This window comes from Pleurodeles waltl, chromosome 2_1, assembly GCF_031143425.1.
Source record: "Pleurodeles waltl isolate 20211129_DDA chromosome 2_1, aPleWal1.hap1.20221129, whole genome shotgun sequence".
Taxonomy (NCBI): Eukaryota; Metazoa; Chordata; class Amphibia; order Caudata; family Salamandridae; genus Pleurodeles; species Pleurodeles waltl.
Window position 1 is genome coordinate 544,230,832 of NC_090438.1, and position 21,742 is coordinate 544,252,573.

General features: G+C 45.0%; 1 protein-coding gene across 50 annotated transcripts in view; it reads right to left on the reverse strand.

Annotated features, from left to right (window-relative positions):
• Positions 1 to 21,742, reverse strand: part of CLASP2 (cytoplasmic linker associated protein 2) — a 1,425,897-nt gene that overhangs the window by 844,892 nt on the left and 559,263 nt on the right. For all 50 annotated transcript variants that reach the window (XM_069214594.1, XM_069214706.1, XM_069214671.1 and 47 more), the window contains 2 exons: positions 13,420 to 13,512; positions 5,081 to 5,226 (listed from right to left, as the gene is read on the reverse strand). In XM_069214594.1, the coding sequence (XP_069070695.1) occupies positions 5,081 to 5,226; positions 13,420 to 13,512 (239 nt within the window). The remainder of the gene's footprint in view (positions 1 to 5,080; positions 5,227 to 13,419; positions 13,513 to 21,742) is intronic.

Consider the following 21,742-nt stretch of genomic DNA (forward strand, 5'->3'; position numbering starts at 1 on the left):
TTGAATTTTTAAGCATGCAGACTCCTGAAGGAATAATTGGGCCCCGGCTGCTTTCCATGGGTTGACCATCTGTTGCAGCTTCCATCTGCAATCCATTGTTAGCTTACAGAATCTGACCATACATGATAGGAAATTGAGTCCACTGCAATTGAAGAAGATGGCCGAGCATTCAAATATATTTGTTCTCACAAAAGTATGCTACCAACGTATATCAAAACAGGTCAGGCAGGTACTATTCATTTTAGGAATGACCACAGTGTGACAAACTGGAAGACGGTATGTGCGCTGTATCTGAGATCCCAGTCCGACAGATCAGGAAAGGTATATTGGAACAGCTGTATAATAAAGTGAAGGGGTTGACCCCCCCACCCCTTCTTCCTCCTCCAATATTCCCATCATTCTTAAATTGTTGCGGAATTGGAGATTTTCAAAATCCTCTAGTTTACACTGCACCAGAATGAGGTGACTTTCATGCTTCCTGGCTGCCTTTAAAGTAGTCATTCAAACTTCTTCAATATCTGCAACCCTCCGTTGGCGCTTAAGCAGCTGAGTTGACAGTGTAGACACTTTTCCAGTTATTTCTGACTATGTTTGCTGCAAATGGGTGTTATTGAAACAAACTTGGGCATAATATTGCAGTGCCTCGGATTAATAAGCCTGTATAAGTTGAACAAAGTTTAGGATATTATCAGCCAACCGGACCGCTGTGTTAGAGCCAGCTTGAAGCGACTGATCAGAGCAAATTAAGACATTAACCCCACGACATCTGGCTTGGGTTTGAGCACAGGTTTAAGCTGGGACAACATCTTGAGCCGAGTCGCCAATAGAGAGATAGGATCCAATATCCAAACATTCAGACCAGCAACTCCTCAACAACCCTCCCAGCTCGCGTGTGTGTTGGGGGTGGTGGGGGGGGGGGGGGGGGGGGGGGGGAAACAGCACTTCCTGAGACCCAACTCAGCTAGGGATCGATACCTGCCATTTTTGCGGATAGTCTTACCTCTTTGTTGCCTCACTAGCAGCCAGTTGGTGACTAGGAGTCACTTAACGAGCATTCAGAATAGAGGACTATTCATTTTTTGTAGCTGCACCCTGTCGAATTGAACAATATTTAGTTCAAGCTGCCAGCAGCTTGCTACAAATATTTAATGGGGGCTCAACCGTAGGTTCACCATTATGCTGTCTACCCTGTACTTCTTTCCTAGTCTTCAATGAATCTTGTTCACCTTTCCCAGTTGAATATTAGACCATCACATCATCCAGCATATTGGGTATGCCACCAGTTATACCTTCCCACCCACTCCCCTCAAAGGGCACTGTTCAAGAGAAACTGCGCAGGGAATATTTGAATACTCCTGGCGTAGAGAATGATCAGATGGAAAAGCCTGTGACTTACTCCACCAGTGCAGAGTTCATCATTCCTGTCTACTGAAGGTAGCTATGCACCATGAAGACAGTGCCTGGACCCTCTAGCCGTGGTGACTACTGATTCTTCAGAAACCTCGGACTGAACAGGCCCAAAGTCATTATCACATTCCGAGGAATTAACCAATAGGGAGGCAGTTACTGAAACAGGAGCCACAATTGTTACTTTCGGAAACATTATAACAATGAACTCTATTAGCTGAACTAACTCTGCTAAGCATAGAAACAATGTAGCCTGAGAGTGCTGGGTGGGTGTCAGAGACGTATAATCCAGCTATGCAGGCTCTAACCATGTCCAATACTGCTTCAGCTACCAGTGATATCTAATGCCAGAGCCAAGATCCAAGCAGCCTTACGACCAGGCCATCACCCCTGACTGTGCCGAAAATCATTTTAAAATTGGGCTGCCAATTTTCGAGGCTGGCTATTCCTCCCTGTTCACCCAGGTGCTCGCAGAGCCAGCGCGGGCTGAAGCAGCAGCTGATGCCGGGGACGCTACAACTGCCTCAGAGTATGCCAGACTTTGCAGGCGCTATACCTAACTTAAGCAGACTGGTGTGAGCTGAATGGCTAGATTCAATCAAGCCGGGCAAGAGAAGAGGAGCAAGGCTCAGCCTGTCGCCATCTTTTTTGGCCCCGAACTGGTCCTTACTTCTTCATGTTTGCACTACAAACCCAATAACCTACTACAAAAGAAATACCAAAATAAGAATTCTTTAATAAACATAAAAAATAAAAAATAAAAAATATATACTTACACACTTAACTATAAGGCAACAAAACAATATACATAATTAAGAAATAGAATTCATTTTACATTACAAAATGAACATTATATCTCTAATTTAATTTACTTCCCATCCTATTACACAAAAAAACCCAAATTCAACGTTATAAATTACTAATTTGACTTTAAAAAAAAAATGAAAATGTCAAACTTTCATTTAAAAAAAACATATTGACAATATAAGCAATTTAATATTGCAATTTATTTTAAAAATGTAAAAAATATATTAAATATATTTAAGTAAACTATATTAAAGAAACCCTTACTATTTAACACAATATCAAATATCTAAACAGGGGTGTGGAATTTAATAAAATATCTACTTGTCCATGGGACAGGTTGCTTCTTAATTCTACTTGTTCTGTAAAAAACAAATCTACTTGTCCCTTTGGTGCCATGTTGTGCAGCAACAAATTATTGCAGCAATCTCATTATGTAAGAGCTCTGATAACCTCTCAAATTGTGCCAAGGCTACTACTATAGTAGTGCTTAAATACTTGCAATTGCAATCCCTACTATAGCAATTTCCTTTTTTTTCCCACCTTTCTTCAGATCTACATTCTGGGGCTGGAGGAAGAAGTAAGCAATAGTTCCAGGGCTGGAATGCCTTTGAGTCTGTAAACCTAGTAACTTGCAGGTTTTAAGGATTTTCACCAACTTCTTTTATCTTTTCCCATTCTGACAATGACAGAAGTAGAAGTTCTTCCAGGGTTGGGAACAAAAAAGTGGTTGGAGAGAAAGTGAACTAGTAAACGCTCAATAGATTTTCACATGAGTAAATCTACACACGCACATTTGCTCATGCTAAAATACAGTACACAAATATTTTCTTGGAGTATGATTTCCTGGTCTACTTCTGTAAGTTCTTGTGAATTTATGAAAGCCACTAATTCAAAGACATATACCATGGGCGCACCTTTGTGATTTTAAGAACTGGGTCCCTAATAAGATCTGGCGCTAACAAAGACATTTTGTTTTTATTAAACTACTATTTCTCTATCTGCAAGCTTTATTGTGAGTGACAGTATTGTCGTTCTTCCAAAAGGAACACATTGGCACACAAAGTAGTTTTGGTCAGTCACAGGAACTACTGTGACAATCATCCCCCAACAAGAACATTGAGGGCACCCTCCTGAGACTCACTCAGGGCAGGTGTTTTGCTGAGGGGTTGGGGGTTTGGGGTGTGTCAGGGAGCGGGGGGGGCAGAGGAAGGGCATAGGGGGCACCGCACCACAGGGGCTGCAAGGCCATTGTTATGCCACTGGTGGCAATGAGTGCCTTTCGAGACCAAACCATTTTTTGCTTTTTGCCAGTGTTTGTTACAATGGTGAGGGCCTGGCAGCTTCCACAACAATAAAGTGTTACATAAGCCATGTCAAAACAAAACACGAAAATTGATGAAACCAAAAGATTCACAACAAGTGTTGTTTGGGTTGACTTTGCCCGTGCTTGTTTATTTTCATGCGTCCCATAATATTGTTGAAAATGGTTACCCTGACGTTCCATTAGGAATATTTTTGGGGAAATACTAGCATGCATCAACACATTTTACTTAATAACTCTTCAAAGAAATAGCACCTAAAATGTCATGGTAGCGAAACGCTTTCTTTCCTTCTTGCATTTTTTTTCCTTAATGTTTTATTTTGAAAGCAAAGAATCATCACTCTTGATTCCAGGCTTCTGAAAACATTTGCATCTAATCAGAGAGCATTCTGGGAGGATTATACTAAGCCTCATAATGTTAAACTTTGCAAACATGAGTACACTTTTTTTTTTTTCTTTTAATAATGGAGCCACTGTCAGTAATGCAGAGTGACGTATAACTTATTTACAGCACTCACCCTAATAATAAAGGCTTTTCATTAATGAACCATAAACAAAAGTTCGAACAACATTAACATATGGACACACATTAACTCAAATGCAGAAAGTTCCCTTCTCTGTAAACTAGCCACCAAAGTACTTGTGCTGCTGGGCGGTGGGCCTACTTAACCCAAGGACAAAATAAACATGAAAACGTGTTCCCCTTGACCCCAAACAAAACGTGCTGGGAGCCAGGCTATAGGGATTCCTCATCCCTGCCAAAAAAATGATATTCTTGACAAGAATATTCTCAAACACTATTTGTTGGTTTACAACATTCTTGACACAATATTAAGTATTACAATATTTGCATTTCAATATGTTTTCCATCACCCTCCATATCTCTTGGTGGAGGCTGAAGACCATCCAGTGGATGCCAAATGCCTGGCTGTATTCTTTGGCTGCTTGCTGGAGTCCACCCTATAAGCCTTCTGCCTCCATGTTCCTTCACACTGTGAGCATGACAGCTGAAGCCTGAAGTGCCAGTCTACAGAGAAATACCACAACCTACATATCCAAGTTATAGTCCATATCTTGTCTTTTCTTAATCAGTCTGACTGAGAGCAGCCAAAACTTTAAAATAAAATTTCCATAGACTACAACCTAGATATGTAATTGTTCAGGCAATGTCTGAGAAGTTGGCTAGAAAACTATGGGCGCATGCATTCTGTTTAGCAATTTAAGCACTGATAATAATCATCCTTTATATTTCAATAGGATCGGGAGGCCTCCTTGTGGGGTGAATCTGAATCTGCACTTAATACATGAACCTGTTATGTTATTTATTGTAGTACAAACGCTTTTAATTATTAAGTTTGAATTACAAGCAGCTACACTTTTACTCCAGGCTCACCCATAATGCTTGCGACCATGCTAGTCACACCCCACTCAAAACTGTTTTCACCTGTAATTTCATGGTTAGTTCTCACGCTTGCACTGAAATAGATTAAATATCTGATCTGATAGGGGTTTTTGTTCACTTTTGGTGAATTCAGAAATACTTACGCCACAGTTATGCAGGCTTCTCTGACAACTTGCGACCTGAGGTCTTTGACTGAAAGTTTGAATGCTGAATCAAGCAACCGTAAATGCTGAAAAAAACAGTCGTTGTCTGCAGCTCCGGCAATAAGTAGCGATCTGACCTTTTTGAGCTACAAAATAACAAAATTAAACATATCAGTTCATCAGCATGGATAACAAGACATATACTATTTTCCAATATATTTAGGATAATACTTATTTATGAACATAGTAAAAAGTTTAGGATCAAAACTGTACGGACGGAGAAACACTGGGATACGATTTTGAATATACATAAGAATATTAGCATAATTTTAATTGTAATTGTATTTATATAGTGCTTACTACCCCCGGCGAGCTGTTGAAGTGTTTTTCGGCGAGTAGCACGCTACACCGGAACCCAAGAGGAATTAGTGGTGGATTAGTATAGGGAAATATGAGTACAGTATTAGTATTAATATGAGTTAATTTGAGCAGAGGATATGCGAGTTTGTTAGTTGGATTGATCAAGTAATGGAGGAATAGAGGAGGGAAGAATCCAGAAGTGTTAATTGGGAGTTTATAGTAATAGGATGAGGCTTGGGATGAGTAAAGGAGAGATGGAGGAGCGAAGAGTCTGCGGAAAGGGGTTAGCAAGATCAGAGTAGCAGGAGGGGTTTTGGAGGATTCAAAGGTGAGATCAATGAGGAAGAATTTAGTAGGGTTGTTTGGGAGATCATAGTAGTAAACTGTGGTTTGGGATGAGCTAGAAGTGGTAGAGGGGAGAAGAGCTTAGGAAGGGTTATTTTGGAGATGAAAGTAGTAGAGTGGGTTTAGGATGAGTCAGAGTGGGGATGGAGGATGGATTGATAGAGACACAGGGTGATGGAGGGACAGAGTAAAGCTTACAAGAGATTAACATTTATATTATTTTTTATTTATTTATTATTTTATTTGTATATACTTTTTATTTATAGATTTAATTTTATTTTTTTTCTGTACTACAGTATGACTAGAGTATTAAATAGATTTGTAAATGCATAGTAAGGGAATAAATGTGCAAGGAATATAATAATGGGTATAATAATATGAAAAGAAAAGTAGTATTGTATAAACAGACTTTCAAGATGTGTAATATTTGATGTTAATTAATAAATGTACTTTTCTAACATTCATTTATCTTTCCTAAATTTTTCAATAGGGAAATGCTTGCTGCTAAATAGTTAAGATACCATTTGCTCATTGTGATAAAAAAAAGCAGGGATTCTTAAGTATATATATTTAACAACATTTCTATCAGCTATGCAATGACCTATGAACATGTTAAACATACACTAACATACATACAAATATATACGTATATACACTCACACATATACATATATGTATGAAATGTATATATATATACACATATTAATTTAACCGTGAGTAAATATGTATTTGTTAAAGAAGCTTAAAGAGTATGTGTATAATTATCAAATAGTAAATATACATAGTTCTTAAAGTACTGTACATGTCTAGAATATACACAATCAGATCATAAATATTTATCAACACAGACATATGCAGTCCATCGCTGTTTGAATATGGTAGTTATGAAGGAAAGAGCCAACTCTTGAGTAATCTTTTGAAGACTAGATTGTTATCTGTGATTCTTATATTTGGGGGTAATGAATTCCATAGTTTGGCTTCTTGAACAGAGAAGGATGTACCACGTATTGTATTTTTCTTGTATGCTGGTGTTTTAAGGAAGGGTGCCAATCTTGAGAGGAGGTTTCTTTGTTGAATGGTATTTGGTTATTTTGTTTCTAATGAATAGCGGTCATGTTCCATGTATAGCTTTGTGGGTGATACAAAGCAGCTTCAAGGTGGTAACCAGTGTAGTGCTCTCAAGGCAGGGGAGATGTGGGTTGTGGCTTTACATGTAATAGTAGCCTGGCAGCTGAGTTCTCGATAAGTTGTAGTTTATTCAGAAAGATAGAGATGATCCATGGTAGAGGTCAATGGCATAGTCTGGATATAACAAGAGACATAGCAACCTGCACAGTGTGTGGAAATCTGAGGTGGGAGAAGGTGTGTTACAGAGTCTTTAAGGTGATGAAGCTTGATCGTGCTAATTTGTCCACTGGGCATTCACTGAAAGTCCATTGTAATGCCAAGGCTTTTAACTTCCTTGGATATTGGAGGAGGTGGTCCCAGATCATCAGACCAGGCGCACAGTGGAACATAATTTTTTTCCAGTCGCCGCATGTGAGTATTTCTGTTTTGGAAGCATTCAGGTTTGAGATGACTTCAAGTCATCCACTGATCAATGGTTCTGAGGCAACTGAATATTTGTGAGTTTTCAAAGTCTTTGGGGCATTCCAATTCAAGTAGTATTTGTGTGTCATCTGCATAGTTGTAGCATATGAGCTGAAAATCATTGATCAATTCTGATAATGACATACAGATGTTGAAAAGCATAGGTGAGATGATTGATATTTGGGGGACCCCTGCTTTTGTGAGGTAGGGTTTGGACGAGAAGGGGGAGAATAGATAATATTAGTTCAGTTTTGAAGGTAGGATGTTATCCAGGCGAGAGCAGTCTCTTCAATGTCGGCTTTGTGGAGTCTTTGAATTAGTTCCTTTCTCTTTTTAAATTCTGTGTTTCTCCAAGGTGTTGGTTTTCTTGTGTCCTTTTTAGTTTTTCTGAGTGTTATTAGGATACCAAAAGCTTCCAGCAGCCACTCAAAGTTTTGGAACAGAATTGTGCTTAGATCTGTGTTGGCTGTTAGTTGCATTTCTAAGTCTTCAAAACTGAGTCTGCTCCATGATCGATAGATGGATGTATGTAAGATGCTATGGGGTGTGTTGATTTGTGGTGTTGTACGTCGGAAAGTTAACAAATGGTGGTCTGACCATACGATTGGCTTGATGCTTTGAACGGTAACTAGTTGAGGATTTGCAAAAATTACATCTAGGATGTGTCCAACGATGTGTGAGGGATTGTGAACAATCTGATGTAGGTTCAAAGTGACTAGGCCAGTGGTGATAGATTTTGGATGGGGCATATTGAGTTTAACAAACCAAATGTTTAGGTCCCTGTAAGGAAATGCCTCCTTGGCATGGTTACCCCCTGACTTTTTTGCCTTTGCTGATGCTAAGTTTTTATTGAACGTGTGCTGGGACCCTGCTAACCAGGCCCCAGCACCTGTGTTTCCCTAAACTGTACTTTTGCTTCCACAATTGGCACAGCCCTGGCACTCAGATAAGTCCCTTATGACTGGTACCCCTGGTACCAAGGGCCCTGATGCCAGGGAAGGTCTTTTAGGGCTGCAGCATGTCTTATGCCATCCTGGGGACCCCTCACTCAGCACACTGCCTTACAGCTTGTGTGTGCTGGTGGGGAGAAAATGACTACGTCGACATGGCACTCCCCTCAGAGTGCCATGCCAGCCTCACACTGCCTGTGGCATAGGTAAGTCACCCCTCTAGCAGGCCTCAAAGACCTAAGGCAGGATGCACTATACCACAGGTGAGGGCATGAGCGCTATGCCCCTACAGTGTCTAAGCAAAACCTTAGACATTTTAAGTGCAGGGTAGCCATAAGAGTATATGGTCTGGGAGTTTGTCAAACACGAACTCCACAGTTCCATAATGGCTACACTGAAATCTGGGAAGTTTGGTATCAAACTTCTCAGCACAATAAATGCACACTGATGCCAGTGTGCAATTTATTGTAACATGCACCCAGAGGGCATCTTAGAGCTGCCCCCTGAATACCAATCAGACTTCTAGTGTGGGGCTGACCAGTTTCTGCCAGACTGCTACAACCAGACGAGTTGCTGGCCACATGGGGAGAGTGCCTTTGTCACTCTGTGGCCAGGGACAAAGCCTGCACTGGGTGGAGGTGCTTCACAACACCCCCTGCAGGAACTTTAACACCTGGCGGTGAGCCTCAAAGGCTCACCCCCTTTGTTACAGTGCCCCAGGGCATCCCAGATAGTGGAGATGCCCGCCCCTCCGGCCACTGCCCCCACTTTTGGCGGCAAGACTGGAGGAGATAATTAGGGAAACAAGGAGGAGTCACCCACCAGTCAGGAGAGCCCTTAAGGTGCCCTGAGCTAAGGTGACCCCTGCCTTTAGAAATCCTCCATCTTGGTTTTGGAGGATTGCCCCAATAGGATTAGGGATGTGCTCCCCCGCCCCCCCAACAGGGAGGAGGCATAAAGAGGGTGTAGCCACTCTCCAGGACAGTAGCCATTGGCTACTGCCCTCTCAGACCTAAACACACCCCTAAATTAACTATTTAGGGGCACCCCAGAACCCAGGAGGGTCTACCTCCCACCCTTCCGCTCAGAACCCACCGAGATCATTTGCGGCGTACCCCAAGGCTCATCGCTCAGCCCAACCCTCTTCAATATCTACATGAGCCCCCTCGCCGACATCGCTCGCAAACACAACATCAACATCATCTCCTACGCCGACGACACCCAGCTGATACTCTCCCTCACCAAAGACCCTACCACCACCAAAATCAACCTACAGGAAGGAATGAAAGACGTCGCAGAATGGATGAAGCTCAGCCGCCTGAAGCTGAACTCAGACAAGACGGAGGTCCTCATCCTCAGACATTCCCCGTCCACCTGGGACGACTCCTGGTGGCCCACGGCTCTGGGCACCGCACCAACCCCCTCAGACCACGCACGCAACCTCGGATTCATCCTGGACCCCCTCCTCACCATGACCAAGCAAGTCAACGCCGTCTCGTCATCATGCTTCCACACCCTCCGCATGCTCCGAAAAATCTTCCGATGGATCCCTGGCGAAACTAGAAAGACAGTTACCCATGCCCTCATCACAAGCCGTCTGGACTACGGAAACACCCTTTACGCAGGGACCACCGCAAAGCTACAGAAACGTCTTCAACGCATACAGAATGCCTCCGCATGCCTCATCCTCAACATACCGTGCCACAGCCACATATCCGCCCACCTGAAACACCTGCACTGGCTCCCCGTCAACAAGAGGATCACCTTCAGGCTCCTCACCCACGCACACAAAGCTCTCCACAACATGGGCCCGAATACCTCAACAGCCGCCTCTCATTCTACATGCCCACCCGTCAGCTTCGCTCAGCCAGCCTCGCCACCATCCCTCGTATCCGCAGAACCACCGCAGGAGGTAAATCCTTCTCCTACCTGGCAGCCAAAAGCATGGAACTCCCTCCACGCACACCTAAGAACTACCCAGGACCATCTTGCCTTCAGGAAGCGCCTCAAGACTTGGCTTTTTGAGCAGCAGTAACCCCCCCTCCCCCCCAGCGCCTTGAGACCCTCGCGGGTGAGTAGCGCGCTCTATTAATGCTTTGATTGATTGATAAACTTCCTGAAGGCCCTTTTCTCATCTCCTAGGGAGGACCCACAGGTGGTGAAACAGGACCTCTCCCAGGACCTAAGAGCGGTCCAGTGCGAGGTGTCTGTGCTGGGCAAAAGGGTCTCCCCCATAGAAGATAGACCGACTGCACGAGATGGGGATATAGAACTGCTCAAGCAAGAGATCGTCAGCCTGCGAGAGTAGCAGATCACCCCTCCAGCTGACATCCTATCCTGCGTTCATGACTTCCCACTGATTTTATGCAAAGCTAGAGATACACACCCAGTGACGTTCAGGGGCCATACTTTGCTTTTCTACCAAGTTTGCTATTCTGTTACGGCTCATTTTCAAGATGAATGGAACTGTGCACCAGCATCGCTCACTGGAGGTGGCCTGCAAGATCCTGTGAACAGAAAACCCCCAGGAGTCATCCTGGTCGACAACAAAGGGGGGATCTTGAGGCTTTGGAACAGCAGGGGCAGCGCAGCCAGAAAGCATCACCAGGCACGCTTCTCCCAGATCCAGAGACTATGGCTAATGAGAGGAAAGCAGTTCTGAAGTCCCTGTCAGGGGATGCCGAGGGGTGAAGGTCGTTGGACCACAAAGCACCTCTGGCTATTTGTCAGCCAGGTACAGAGTGGACTGGTGTGGGGGGACAGAGGGACCAAAGGGAGGAAACAGTGGACTCAGGTGGGGTAAGACCTTCCTTTGGAGGACTGCCCGCAGCGACTATTCTCGGTTAGTCCAGATCTGTTGAATTATGTTTATGCTGTTCTTTCAGGGTTGAGGATTTTCTGTTTTGAAAAGGGGGTGGGAGGGATGGAGCACCTTCATAGTGGCAGACATATAGCCAGCAACTTCGGAGAGGCATGATTACAGGAGAACAAGAGGTGGGACTTCCTATCACAGACCCTTGGTCCTATTACTATATCCAAATCATACCACCCCTCACGCTTATTTAACTGACCCTTAAAGTTAAGAGTCTTAAAAACGTAGTCAAGTGCAGGTCGGTCCTTTCATACTTAGAGTATTCTAAAGTCGACATATGCCTTTTACAGGAAACTCATCTCTTAGACGGGGACTGCCACAGACTACCAGAGCCTTCCCTCACCAGTATTTTTCCTCAGCAGACAAAAAACAGCCTGGGTAGCCATGCTAGTTTCCCGCTCTTATGTTTTGTATTGCCCACTTACCTTTCAACCAGGAAGAAAGAAGCCTTGTCAGAGAAGAGAGCTGTAGAGTAGGCTCCTAACGACACCAGAGTCAGCATAAAGGGTATGCCAACCAGCCCCATGGGGCCTGAAAGACACACCAGAGAGCTCCTGCCCTGCAGAAAATGCCAAACATGGGGGTTAGAAATGCCACTGTACCTGATCCTGAGTGCAGGAAGTCAGGGTAAGGTGACATAGGCACCAGACGCCACTAGAACTGGGACGATTCTACCACAGGCTCTGGGGGCAGTGCAGGGGGTGAATTAGCTGGAGATTTGGTTTGGAAGGCACAGGTACCACTAACTCCAGCTCAGAGAATGGAGCTCTTATGTTAATTGGAGGGCTTCTGGGTGACTTATCTCTAGAAGAAGCTGTTTTTCTTATGTTTCTTACGCTTACTTTGAGAAGATGGGGTCCTCAAGCAGATCACAGAGTGACACTAGCCTCTTTAATCATCACAAGTTCTGACCATGACACATGTTGCCTCCTTTTTCTTATACTGGGGTAAGTCTCACATGACTTAAGAGTCCTGGTCTGAACGAGGCAGATACAGTAAGAGCTGGTGATGGGCATGTCCCTCCCACTCCTTCTAGGGCTTAGGGCTTAAACACTTTGGTGGAGACATCCTAAAACTGCACTTTATGTACAGAGTAAAAATTGAGAGCGCTGAAGCACAGAAACTCCTAGAGAGCTCTACATCTGCACTGAAAGTTCAGAAAAAAGGGAACTGAAGTTGTTGTGCCTGGATGGGTGCTATAGGGCTTCAGCCGCTTAACCACGTGTCACTTCCAGTGCCGAAATGAAGCCAGTGCACACTACCTAAGTCACAGAGCTTTGAAGTGTTCCAAATCCAGTCTGGTGCCTGGGAGGACTGAACCGGCGAGGAATCTGTAGGTAAAAGTATCCATCAAAAAGGTGTTAACATTAATGCCTTTGACAGGATTCATATGCTGTCATTCTTTCACCAAAATGGCCCCCATACTCCTGGTGAAGGCTAGATTCCCTTTCCTGCTATTTGCTGTCACAAAATCCAACACTTTAGATCACTACAACATATTACAATAAATTACAACTAGTGACACTACAGTACCAATAGGCAAAAATGTAAAAATATTTAATGCTTATCCTTAAAATATTAGGGTTTTATGTTCTAGTGCCTTCCCTTTGCTGTATCCACACTCTTGCAGTAAAATGTATTACAGTGTTTATTTGGGATTAAAATCGTCCTTTTACTTGTAAAACAAAATCAATCTTCCTTTGGAGTAAAGGCCATGCAGGAAAGAATTTGTTCACGTTCCCTAGCTAAACTTCCTGCATGGATGTGGAACTACTAATCGAAAAATGCACCTCGAGGAGAATAAGAAAATCACATGACATCTTCGAGACATTTCGCCTCATTTGATTCCATGTTAATATGATATTTCTTTGTTTGGACATCACTTCAGGTAAGCCGTGGCAGTTAATCTAATTATGAATAACGCTGAAGCCTATGCCTGCAAATTAGAGCCTATCCTAAGAATTTGTGTACACTTGCTCAGCTGCTATCGAAGTCTTGTGATGTACCTTGACATGTTATTCAACGTAAAACATACAATTTGTTCTCACCTTCTAAGGAAATGTCAAAAATACAAACTGTACATTTTGTGAAATTAAAAAGGTATGAAATAAGATACAAAATGCTGTTTGAAGTGGCACAAGGTGCTATACAAATCAAATGACCTTTTATACCTCACTGCAAAATGACTGGAATCTGAGAAAAACAATTGAATGGAAACTCACTGCGTTGGCTCGTTGATCCCAGTCATGTTTGTCATCAGAGAGAATTTCCCTTATTTTATTCAGTGTTTCTTCAAGCTCACGACTCGAATAGATCTGAAACAGCAGCGTAACAAAAAGCTAAGTTAGGGATTGGCACTACTTCAATTATAAATATTTCTTTAAACATTCTCTTTACTAGTTTTATAACAACATATTTTGTTTACACGGATCACAAGACATTCAATTACAACAAGAATATACGTACATGATATTTCCTGATACGTATGCCTTATAGAATATACCCCTGAATTACACATATTACAAACAAGAAAAATTACATTATAACTGAGGATGGGGTCCCTCACTTGTTAACAGTGAGTTGGGGGTTATGGCAAATCAATACTAGTGTAGTATACCTGTGATTTTCACTCCCCCAAGAAGTAGCAGTGTAAGCTGAAGCACAATCACTAAGAGATTAGCTGTTTAAAAGTGTAGTTTCTTTAACCAATCACTGAACCTTACGTTTTGCCACACAATGGATGTTATAGTGGTGTACAGATGTGTGAATTACAACAATCATTAGGTATTTTTAATGTTGTTATCTTTTCAAGTTTTATCTCTTAGCTAATGCCATAAGAATCTCAACTCTTTCTTCAACCTTAATCACACTACCAGCAAATTAGCATTCCTACTACTTGAGAATGACATCTACACCATGGTACCTCAGTCTAGATAAGCATAAACCATACAGCAAACAGCAACAACAGTTACCCAGGCTCACTCTGGGATCGCATTGTGCATTGGGGAGTCAAGAGAATAAAGTTACTGCTCAGAGACTGATGCCGCTGTTTTTTATTGCACCTGGTGGCACTGCTAAGAGACCCTAGTACATGTGCTCTGACCCCTAAAAACATTGGCTACTCCCGTTTGGCATATTTACCATAACTATAGGTCCCAAGTAAATGGTGCCACAGTGTACCCAAGGACTGTATGTTGAATGTCACAAGTGGGCTGCAACACACACACTGTGCCACCACTGAAGTAACAATGCGAAGCTCATCTCCAGGCCTGTCCCTGTGGCCTGAGAAAGTAGTATTAAAACTGCCAATTCAGCCTGGAAAAATAAACATCTTCCAGACTTAAACCTTCCTTTTTATGCTTACAAATTATGCCTAAAGCAGTTTCTATATCCAATGGGCAAGACACATGGTATTTAAAGGGCAGAGCATGTGAACTTATTTTTTAATGCCCTGGCAGTGAAAAATCTCCAAAGTCATTTTTCACTCTGGTAAGGTTGGCTCTCTCAAAGGAAAACACAGCCTTACATAAGAACACCTTAAAATGGCTAGCTTCAGTTTGGGAACAGCTTGAAAAATGGTTACCATTTTAATGGTATTTTAAAATCTAACTTAATGGTCAAGTCAGATTTTAGATTACTTTTTTGGGAATTACATTTTAAGAATTTCCTGTCGGAGTCAATGCACCTTTCCACCAGTGACCAGTGTCAACTGATGTTGATGGCTTGCCTGTGGTGAAATGTGTACTGCGTATTGTTCCCAGACAGTGGACAAAGACTTGGTATGGGGAGTCTGTATATTATATCAAAATGAGATATAGTGTGCACAGAGTCCAGGGGTTCCCCAAGAGGGTTGACAGAGGCAATAATAGATAATACTAATGCTCTATTTGTGGTAGTGTGGTCGAGCAGTTAGGCTTATAAGAGGGTAGTGTTAAGCATTTGTTGTACACACACAATAAGTGAGAACACACACTCAGTGACTTAACTCCAGGTTAATAGATTTGTTATATAGAAAAATATTATGTTAATTTATTTTTAGAACCAAACAATTCAGATTGCAGGTAACTACATTAAATGTAAGGTACTTTGCATAGGTATAGTTAGAACTTTGAACCAAAACAGTAATGTACACAGTTTTTCATAAAATGGCAATTAGCTATTTTAAAAGTGGACACTGTGCAATTTTCAACAGTTCCTGGGGGAGGTAAGTACAGTTTAGTTGATATGGTAAGTAAAGCACTTACAAGTTCAGTCTCAGGGGCATAGGTAGCCCACCGTTGGGGGTTCAAGTCAACCCCAAACACCCAGCACTAGCAACAAAGGGCCAGTCAGGTACCGAGGTCAAACAGGAGCCAAAATAACATGGGTGCCTATGGAGACAGGGGAGTGCTCCGGTCTGCTGGCAGGTAAGTACCCACGTCTCTGGGGGGCAGACCAGGAAGGGGGAGGGAGGAAGGGGAGCCAAGTAGGCACACAAAACACACCCTCAGCGGAACAGGGGCAGCCGGGTGCAGTGGGCAAACAGGGGGTCAGGTTTGCAATAGGATTCAATGGAGGGACTCGGGGATCACTCAGACGTTGCAGGTAGGGCCCAGGGGGGCTTCTCAGGCCAGCCACCGACTGGGGCAAGGGCCGTCTGCTGGTCACTGCTGCATCGGTGGCCGGTTTCTCACGGGCCTGGGGGCTGCGGGTGCAGTGCTTCTCCAGGCGGAGGATATTTTCATATTTTCGGTCGGGGGGTCCTCGGGATTCCCTCTGCAGGCGTCGTCGTGGGGGTGCAGAGAGGTCAGCCCAGGGTGGGCACATCGTCGGAGTTGCCTGGGGATCCTCTCTGGGTCGTTGGTTTCTCTGGACATGGGCAAGGGGCATCGGGTGCAGAGTGGTGGGGACTCACGCTTCTAGAGTGAGGTGAGTCCCTTTAAAGATGGTTTCTTCTTTCTTGGTTGGACAGGTCCGCTGTCCACGGGAGCTCTTGATCCTTCTTAGGTGCAGTGGAGTCCTCTGAGTCAGCAGAGGTCGCTGGTCCCACAGGATGCGTCGCTGGTGCAGGTTCTCTGAAGTTGGAGACAGGCCGGTAGGGCTGAGGCCAAAGCAGTTGTCGTCTTCCTTCTTCTCTGTGGGGCTTTTCAGTTAAGCAGTCCTCCTTCTTTGGAGGTCGTCAGGAATCTAATAACCTTGTTTCAGGGTCGTCCCTAAATGCTGAATTTAGGGGTGTGTGAGGGTCACAGGGCAGTAGCCAATGGCTACTGTCCTGAAGAGTGGTTACACCCTCCTTGAACTCCCTCCCTTTGGGGAGGGGAGCACATCCCTATCCCTTTTGGGTTAAATCCTCCAAAACAAGATGGAGGATTTTCAAAGGAGGGGGTCACTTCAGCTCTGGTCACCTTAGGGGTGGACCTGGCTGAGGGGGTGACTCCTCCTTTTTTTTCTCATTATCTCCCCGGACTTGCCGCCAAAAGTGGGGGCTGTGTCCTGAGGGCGGCCATCTCCACTAGCTGGAGTGCCCTGGGGCATTCTAACACCAGGCTTGAGCCTCTGAGGCTCACCGCCAGGTGTTACAGTTCCTGCAGGGGGAGGTATGAAACACCTCCACCCAGGACAGGCTTTATTTCTGACCACAGAGTGCACAAAGGCACTCACCCCATGTGGTCAGAATCTTGTCTGGAAGTGGCAGGCTGGCACAGACCGATCAGTCACACACTAACAGCAGAGCTGGCATACAGAGCGCATCTCTAAGATGCCCCCTTTGTGCATTTCTCAATAAATCCCAGGCTGGCATCAGTGTGGGTTTATTGTGCTGAGACGTTTGATACCAAACTTCTCAGTATTCAGTGTAGCCATTATGGAACTGTGGAGTTCGTTTTGGACAAACTCCCAGATCATATACTCAGTATGGCTACCCACACTTACAATGTCTAAGAATTGACTTAGACACTGAAGGGGCATAGTGCTCATGCAGCTATGCCCTCACCTGTGGTGTAGCGCACCCTGCCTTAGGGCTGTAAGGCCTGCTGGAGGGGTGACTTACCTATGCCGCAGGCAGTGGGTTGTGGGCATGGCATTCTGAGGGGAGTGCCAAGTCGACTTAGTCTTTTTCTCCCCACCAGCGCACACAAGCTGTGAGGCAGTGTGCATGTGCTGAGTGAGGGGTCCCCATGGTGGCATGATACATGATGCAGCCCTTCGAGACCTTCCCTGGCCACAGGGCCCTTGGTACAAGGGGTACCTTTTACAGGGGGCTTAACTGTGTACCAGGGCTGTGCCAGTTGTGGAGACAAAGGTACAGTTTTAGGGAAAGAACACTGGTGCTGGGCCTGGTTTGTAGGGTACCAGCACACTTTCAACCAAAGCTGGCATCACAAAAGGTTAGAGGATAACCATGCCAAAAGTGTCATTTTTCCTACAGACTTGTTTTTCCCTCTGACAAGATGGCCACATGGGCTGTGGCAAGGTACTTAATTAACTTCAGAGAGTCCTACCCTGTCACGGGCAAAAAGAGCTTACACCTGTGTTTGTAACTTCTTTGGTCCTGTTGGACAGCCAGCGGGCCAATAGCAGTGGGAGAGGACTGTCCCAAAACTGGATTTGAATAACTATAATGGATGGTCTACCTATTATCATAGCCACGCCTCTGGGTGGGCAGAGGGAGCTCAACACAAGAAAAAAGATTCTGCCATGTTGATTTTAGGTAGAGAGGACCACTGTGGGATAGTTTGCAGTCAACACACAAAGTGCTGGAAACTTATCGCATTAGTAAGGTAGTGTCTCGACATTTCCACCACCCACAGGTTTCCACTTGGCATAAATGTGCAACCCCAGTACCCTCTCCAGAACACCTCTGGACCTGTGGAAGAAGGACTGCAACTGCTGGTTTGACATGTGAGGACACCCCTAAGGGCTGGACCTTTATTCACTGAAGTAAACTTCAAAGGTCAGTTGGCTGACCTCTTTGTATGAAAGTACCATCTTTATAGCATGGTTACCCCCACTTTGTGCCTTATGTCAGTGTGTTTAAACTATAGTTCACTGGGATCCTGCTAACCAGAACCCCAGTGTTTGCGCTCTCTCCTCTAAATTTGATTGCTGGTAACCTTTTTACTCCCAAAATTGGCACTCTGGTGAGCCTATTTAAGTCTCTATTATACCTAGTTTCTAGTACACCAGGGGACCCCCCATGGGCTGCGTCCTGTATTATGCCACCCATGAGAGCCCATGCAAATTGTGTCTGCAGGCCTGCCATTGGAGCCTGCGGGAAATGGTGCACCTTTCACTTAGGACATAAGGCTTGACTTATTTCTTGGTCACTGCATTGAGACAATGTAGGTCACCCCTCTGGTAGGCCATTCAATCCAAGGGCAGGGTGCATGTCCCTAAGTGTGAGGGTGCCCTTGCATGAGCAAGGTACCTCTAAAAACCCCAGACTCCATTCCCTGTGCTTTTTAAGTGTGGGAAAGCCATCTTAAGGTTTGTAGTAGACGCTGGTCAACACGAGTGGACCAACTACATAATGGCTATTGCGAACCTAGGTAGGTTTGGTAACAAACATATTGGAATCATTCAACTACACCAATTCCAGTGCTATTTTCATGGTCTCCTATAGTCTGGGGAGTTCCTTCGAGTATGCCCCAGTTCTGCCTGCGCAGCCTTAAGGCCATGCATACAGACAATGTTCAGCCCTCCACATTTGGTGCCCTCATTGCACAATCGTTTGCACCAGTTCAGGAACCCCGGTTCCTGCTCTGGTGCGAAACTGCACAAAGTGAACACCCCCTGTCCAGCTCCTCCCCTAGGAAGGTGCACAAAGCTCTGCCAGGTGGCCGGTTGATTCTGCCATCTTGGAAACAAGATATGCAGATGCCCCCTTGGGGCATCTGACTGGTTAGGCCAGGTAGATGACATCCCTGACCCCCTTTGAAATGTGGGTCACCCCAGAGAGTGACCAACCCCTTTTTAGGGTTACTTAAGGGCTCCCCCTTGGGTGGGTCTGCAGATTCGTCGAGCAAGACTCTACAAGGAACTCTCTGCAAGACATCTTCTGCTCCTGGCCTCTGGAACCGTTGCTGGTCTGCTTTGGAACCAAAACAAGTCTGCTCCTGGTGGGAAGGCTCCCACTGCAACATTGTTTCTCCAGATCCTACAAGAATTCTCCAACATCCAAGGCTGTGCATACTCCAGGGTAACGAGGAATCTATTTGCACCTGGAAGCACAAAGGAATCTCCATTGGAATTAAGGAGTCACTCCCCTGCATTCACAGGCACCTCATGACAACGTTGACCAGCTGGTGGGGGTCTGCTGTGCCACGGACATCGAAAGGCTCTGCATCACACGTCATTGGTCTGTGGCCTCCTCTGGGTCCTGCTTTTCTTCTGACAAACTTGGGAGACGGTGGGCCCCTGCCGCTGGAATGGAACCCCTGTGCACCACAACTGTTGCTCTTCCCAAGGCTTGTTGACTCTTCCTCTGTGAGATCTTCAGGCACAATAAGCCCCGGCCTTCAGCACTCTGCAACTCAAAGATCAACCCCTGCCCTGCAACTCCTGCAACTTCTGTTTTGTTGTGCTTCTGAGACCTCATATTGACTTCCTGTGCCCATCACCTGTGGGTCACTCATGGGGGCTCCAACGACTTCTGCTGGCCTTTCTGTGTGCTAGGGGTCAGCCCTGACTCCCCCTCGAGGGTAGAGTTCCCCTGGACATTTCTGGTCCCAAAAAACCTTGCAAATCCATCTTCAGCGTCTGCTTGCATTTGCCTCGCTGGTCACTGACCCTCCTGCAAGCCAGCAAACATCGAGGGATAGGCAACAACCAGGATCTTCTGCAACTCCCGGACCCTACAGCTGGACTTCTTCTTTCACCAACCTGCAGGAACTTCACTTCTAGGAGGGTGGGCATTGCAACCTGCACCACCAGGACACCTCCAAGGATGCTGGACTCAGTCCCCTTCCTTTTCAGGTCTTCCAAGTCCGGAATCAGTTCCTGGGTTCCACAGGCCTGGCCCATGGGTCGCGACAGCAGCTGGACATACGAGGCATCCATTGACTTCAGTGAGAGTTCTCTCACCCCTAGGCATCCAGGTCCCCTGTTGTAGATACTCTTGTTTTCCAGGTATCCTTGGGTGGGGAAGCTCTCCAACCTTCCACTTGTCTGCTGGTTTCCTCAGGGCCACTGGGAAGGGTCCTGAAACGTACAAACTCCAACCACTACTTTCCTATGTTAACCTATGAGTCGACTGGGTAGGTAACCACTCCTTACCTGGTCGCTGGGAACACTTGTACTTACAGCTGGTGTTTTCATTCTTCCCCAGATCCTAGCTAACGACCATACTCACCTTGGTTGAGATCGCTATTTTGCATTCCGCTTACCAAGTATATTGTCCCGTCCCCCCAAAATAGGGCCCTATATGTTTCGTGCTATTTCTGCTGGTTATTTTGTGTATCTATTGTACGTAGATATCTCCAAAGGGAGATATACCAATGCTAGTCTAGTAGTAGTGCTGTACTAAAGAATTATTTATTTCTGCAACAATTTTGTGGCTCTTTCTAGTGCCTGAGTTCCTGTTTGACTACTGTGGTATTGCAAGTGCTTTACATTCCTCCTGGATAAGCTTTAGCTGCTCGCCTCAGCTACCCCTACAGAAAGTTTGCTATCTGGGCACCTATTCACTATCCCTAAGGGTTGTCAGGACTCACTATAGGGTGCCCCACCATAGGTGTACACCATAAACTGAGCCAGCCTCCAACAGTGGTGGTGCAGAGGTGGAATAAGACACTTGCGTTGCTTTACCACTTGGTCAGCAGTTGACTTTCCATAAGAATGATCACTACTAACTATTGGTTACACCTTACACTAATAACTTCAGGAACTTCTAAACTTTTGCTTGGGTTGTCAGGGGTATAGCATAGTCCTTTCTCCAAACTTTTCAAACTTTTGAATTTCAAAATAGGTAGGTGCATCACGTACACTACTCTAACACCATGTCTTTAGTGGAGAACACTGACCAGACTCTGAAGTCTAGATATGGGGGTCTTGGGTACCAAGAACTTAGAGTCCCTGTGTTCAGTTAGAAACTTAAAGACAGGTAGTAACCCTGCCCAAAGCTTTTCTCCTAGACCTACTTATTCAGGATGAATTTCAGGACGACCTTCGAAATCTTGATAGGGAAAGAGAATTAGATGAGGAGGGTGAGCCCACAGTGTTGTAAACAGAGTTACCAGGTACCTCCTATGAGCACACTGGGGAGAACCATGAGGATTCTGGAGAGAACCTTGGAACTGCAGGGAGCTGTGATACACAAGAGGTGGGTCGTAGTATTAGGCCCACTTTTTCTCCTCCTGGGTCCGAAAAGAGGGTATCCAGGAGTAGTACACCTGCCTCATTGTCATCTTCTCTTGCCAAACTCAAGGTGAAAAGGCAGCAGCTGGGTCAGGAGAGAGAGGCCACAGAGATGGAAAGGAAAATAATTTGGGGTTAGAGCCCCATTGTGTCAGCATAAAAGAGCCCAGGGTCAGGGAAGACACCATTGATTCCAGGAATCTCAGTAGGACA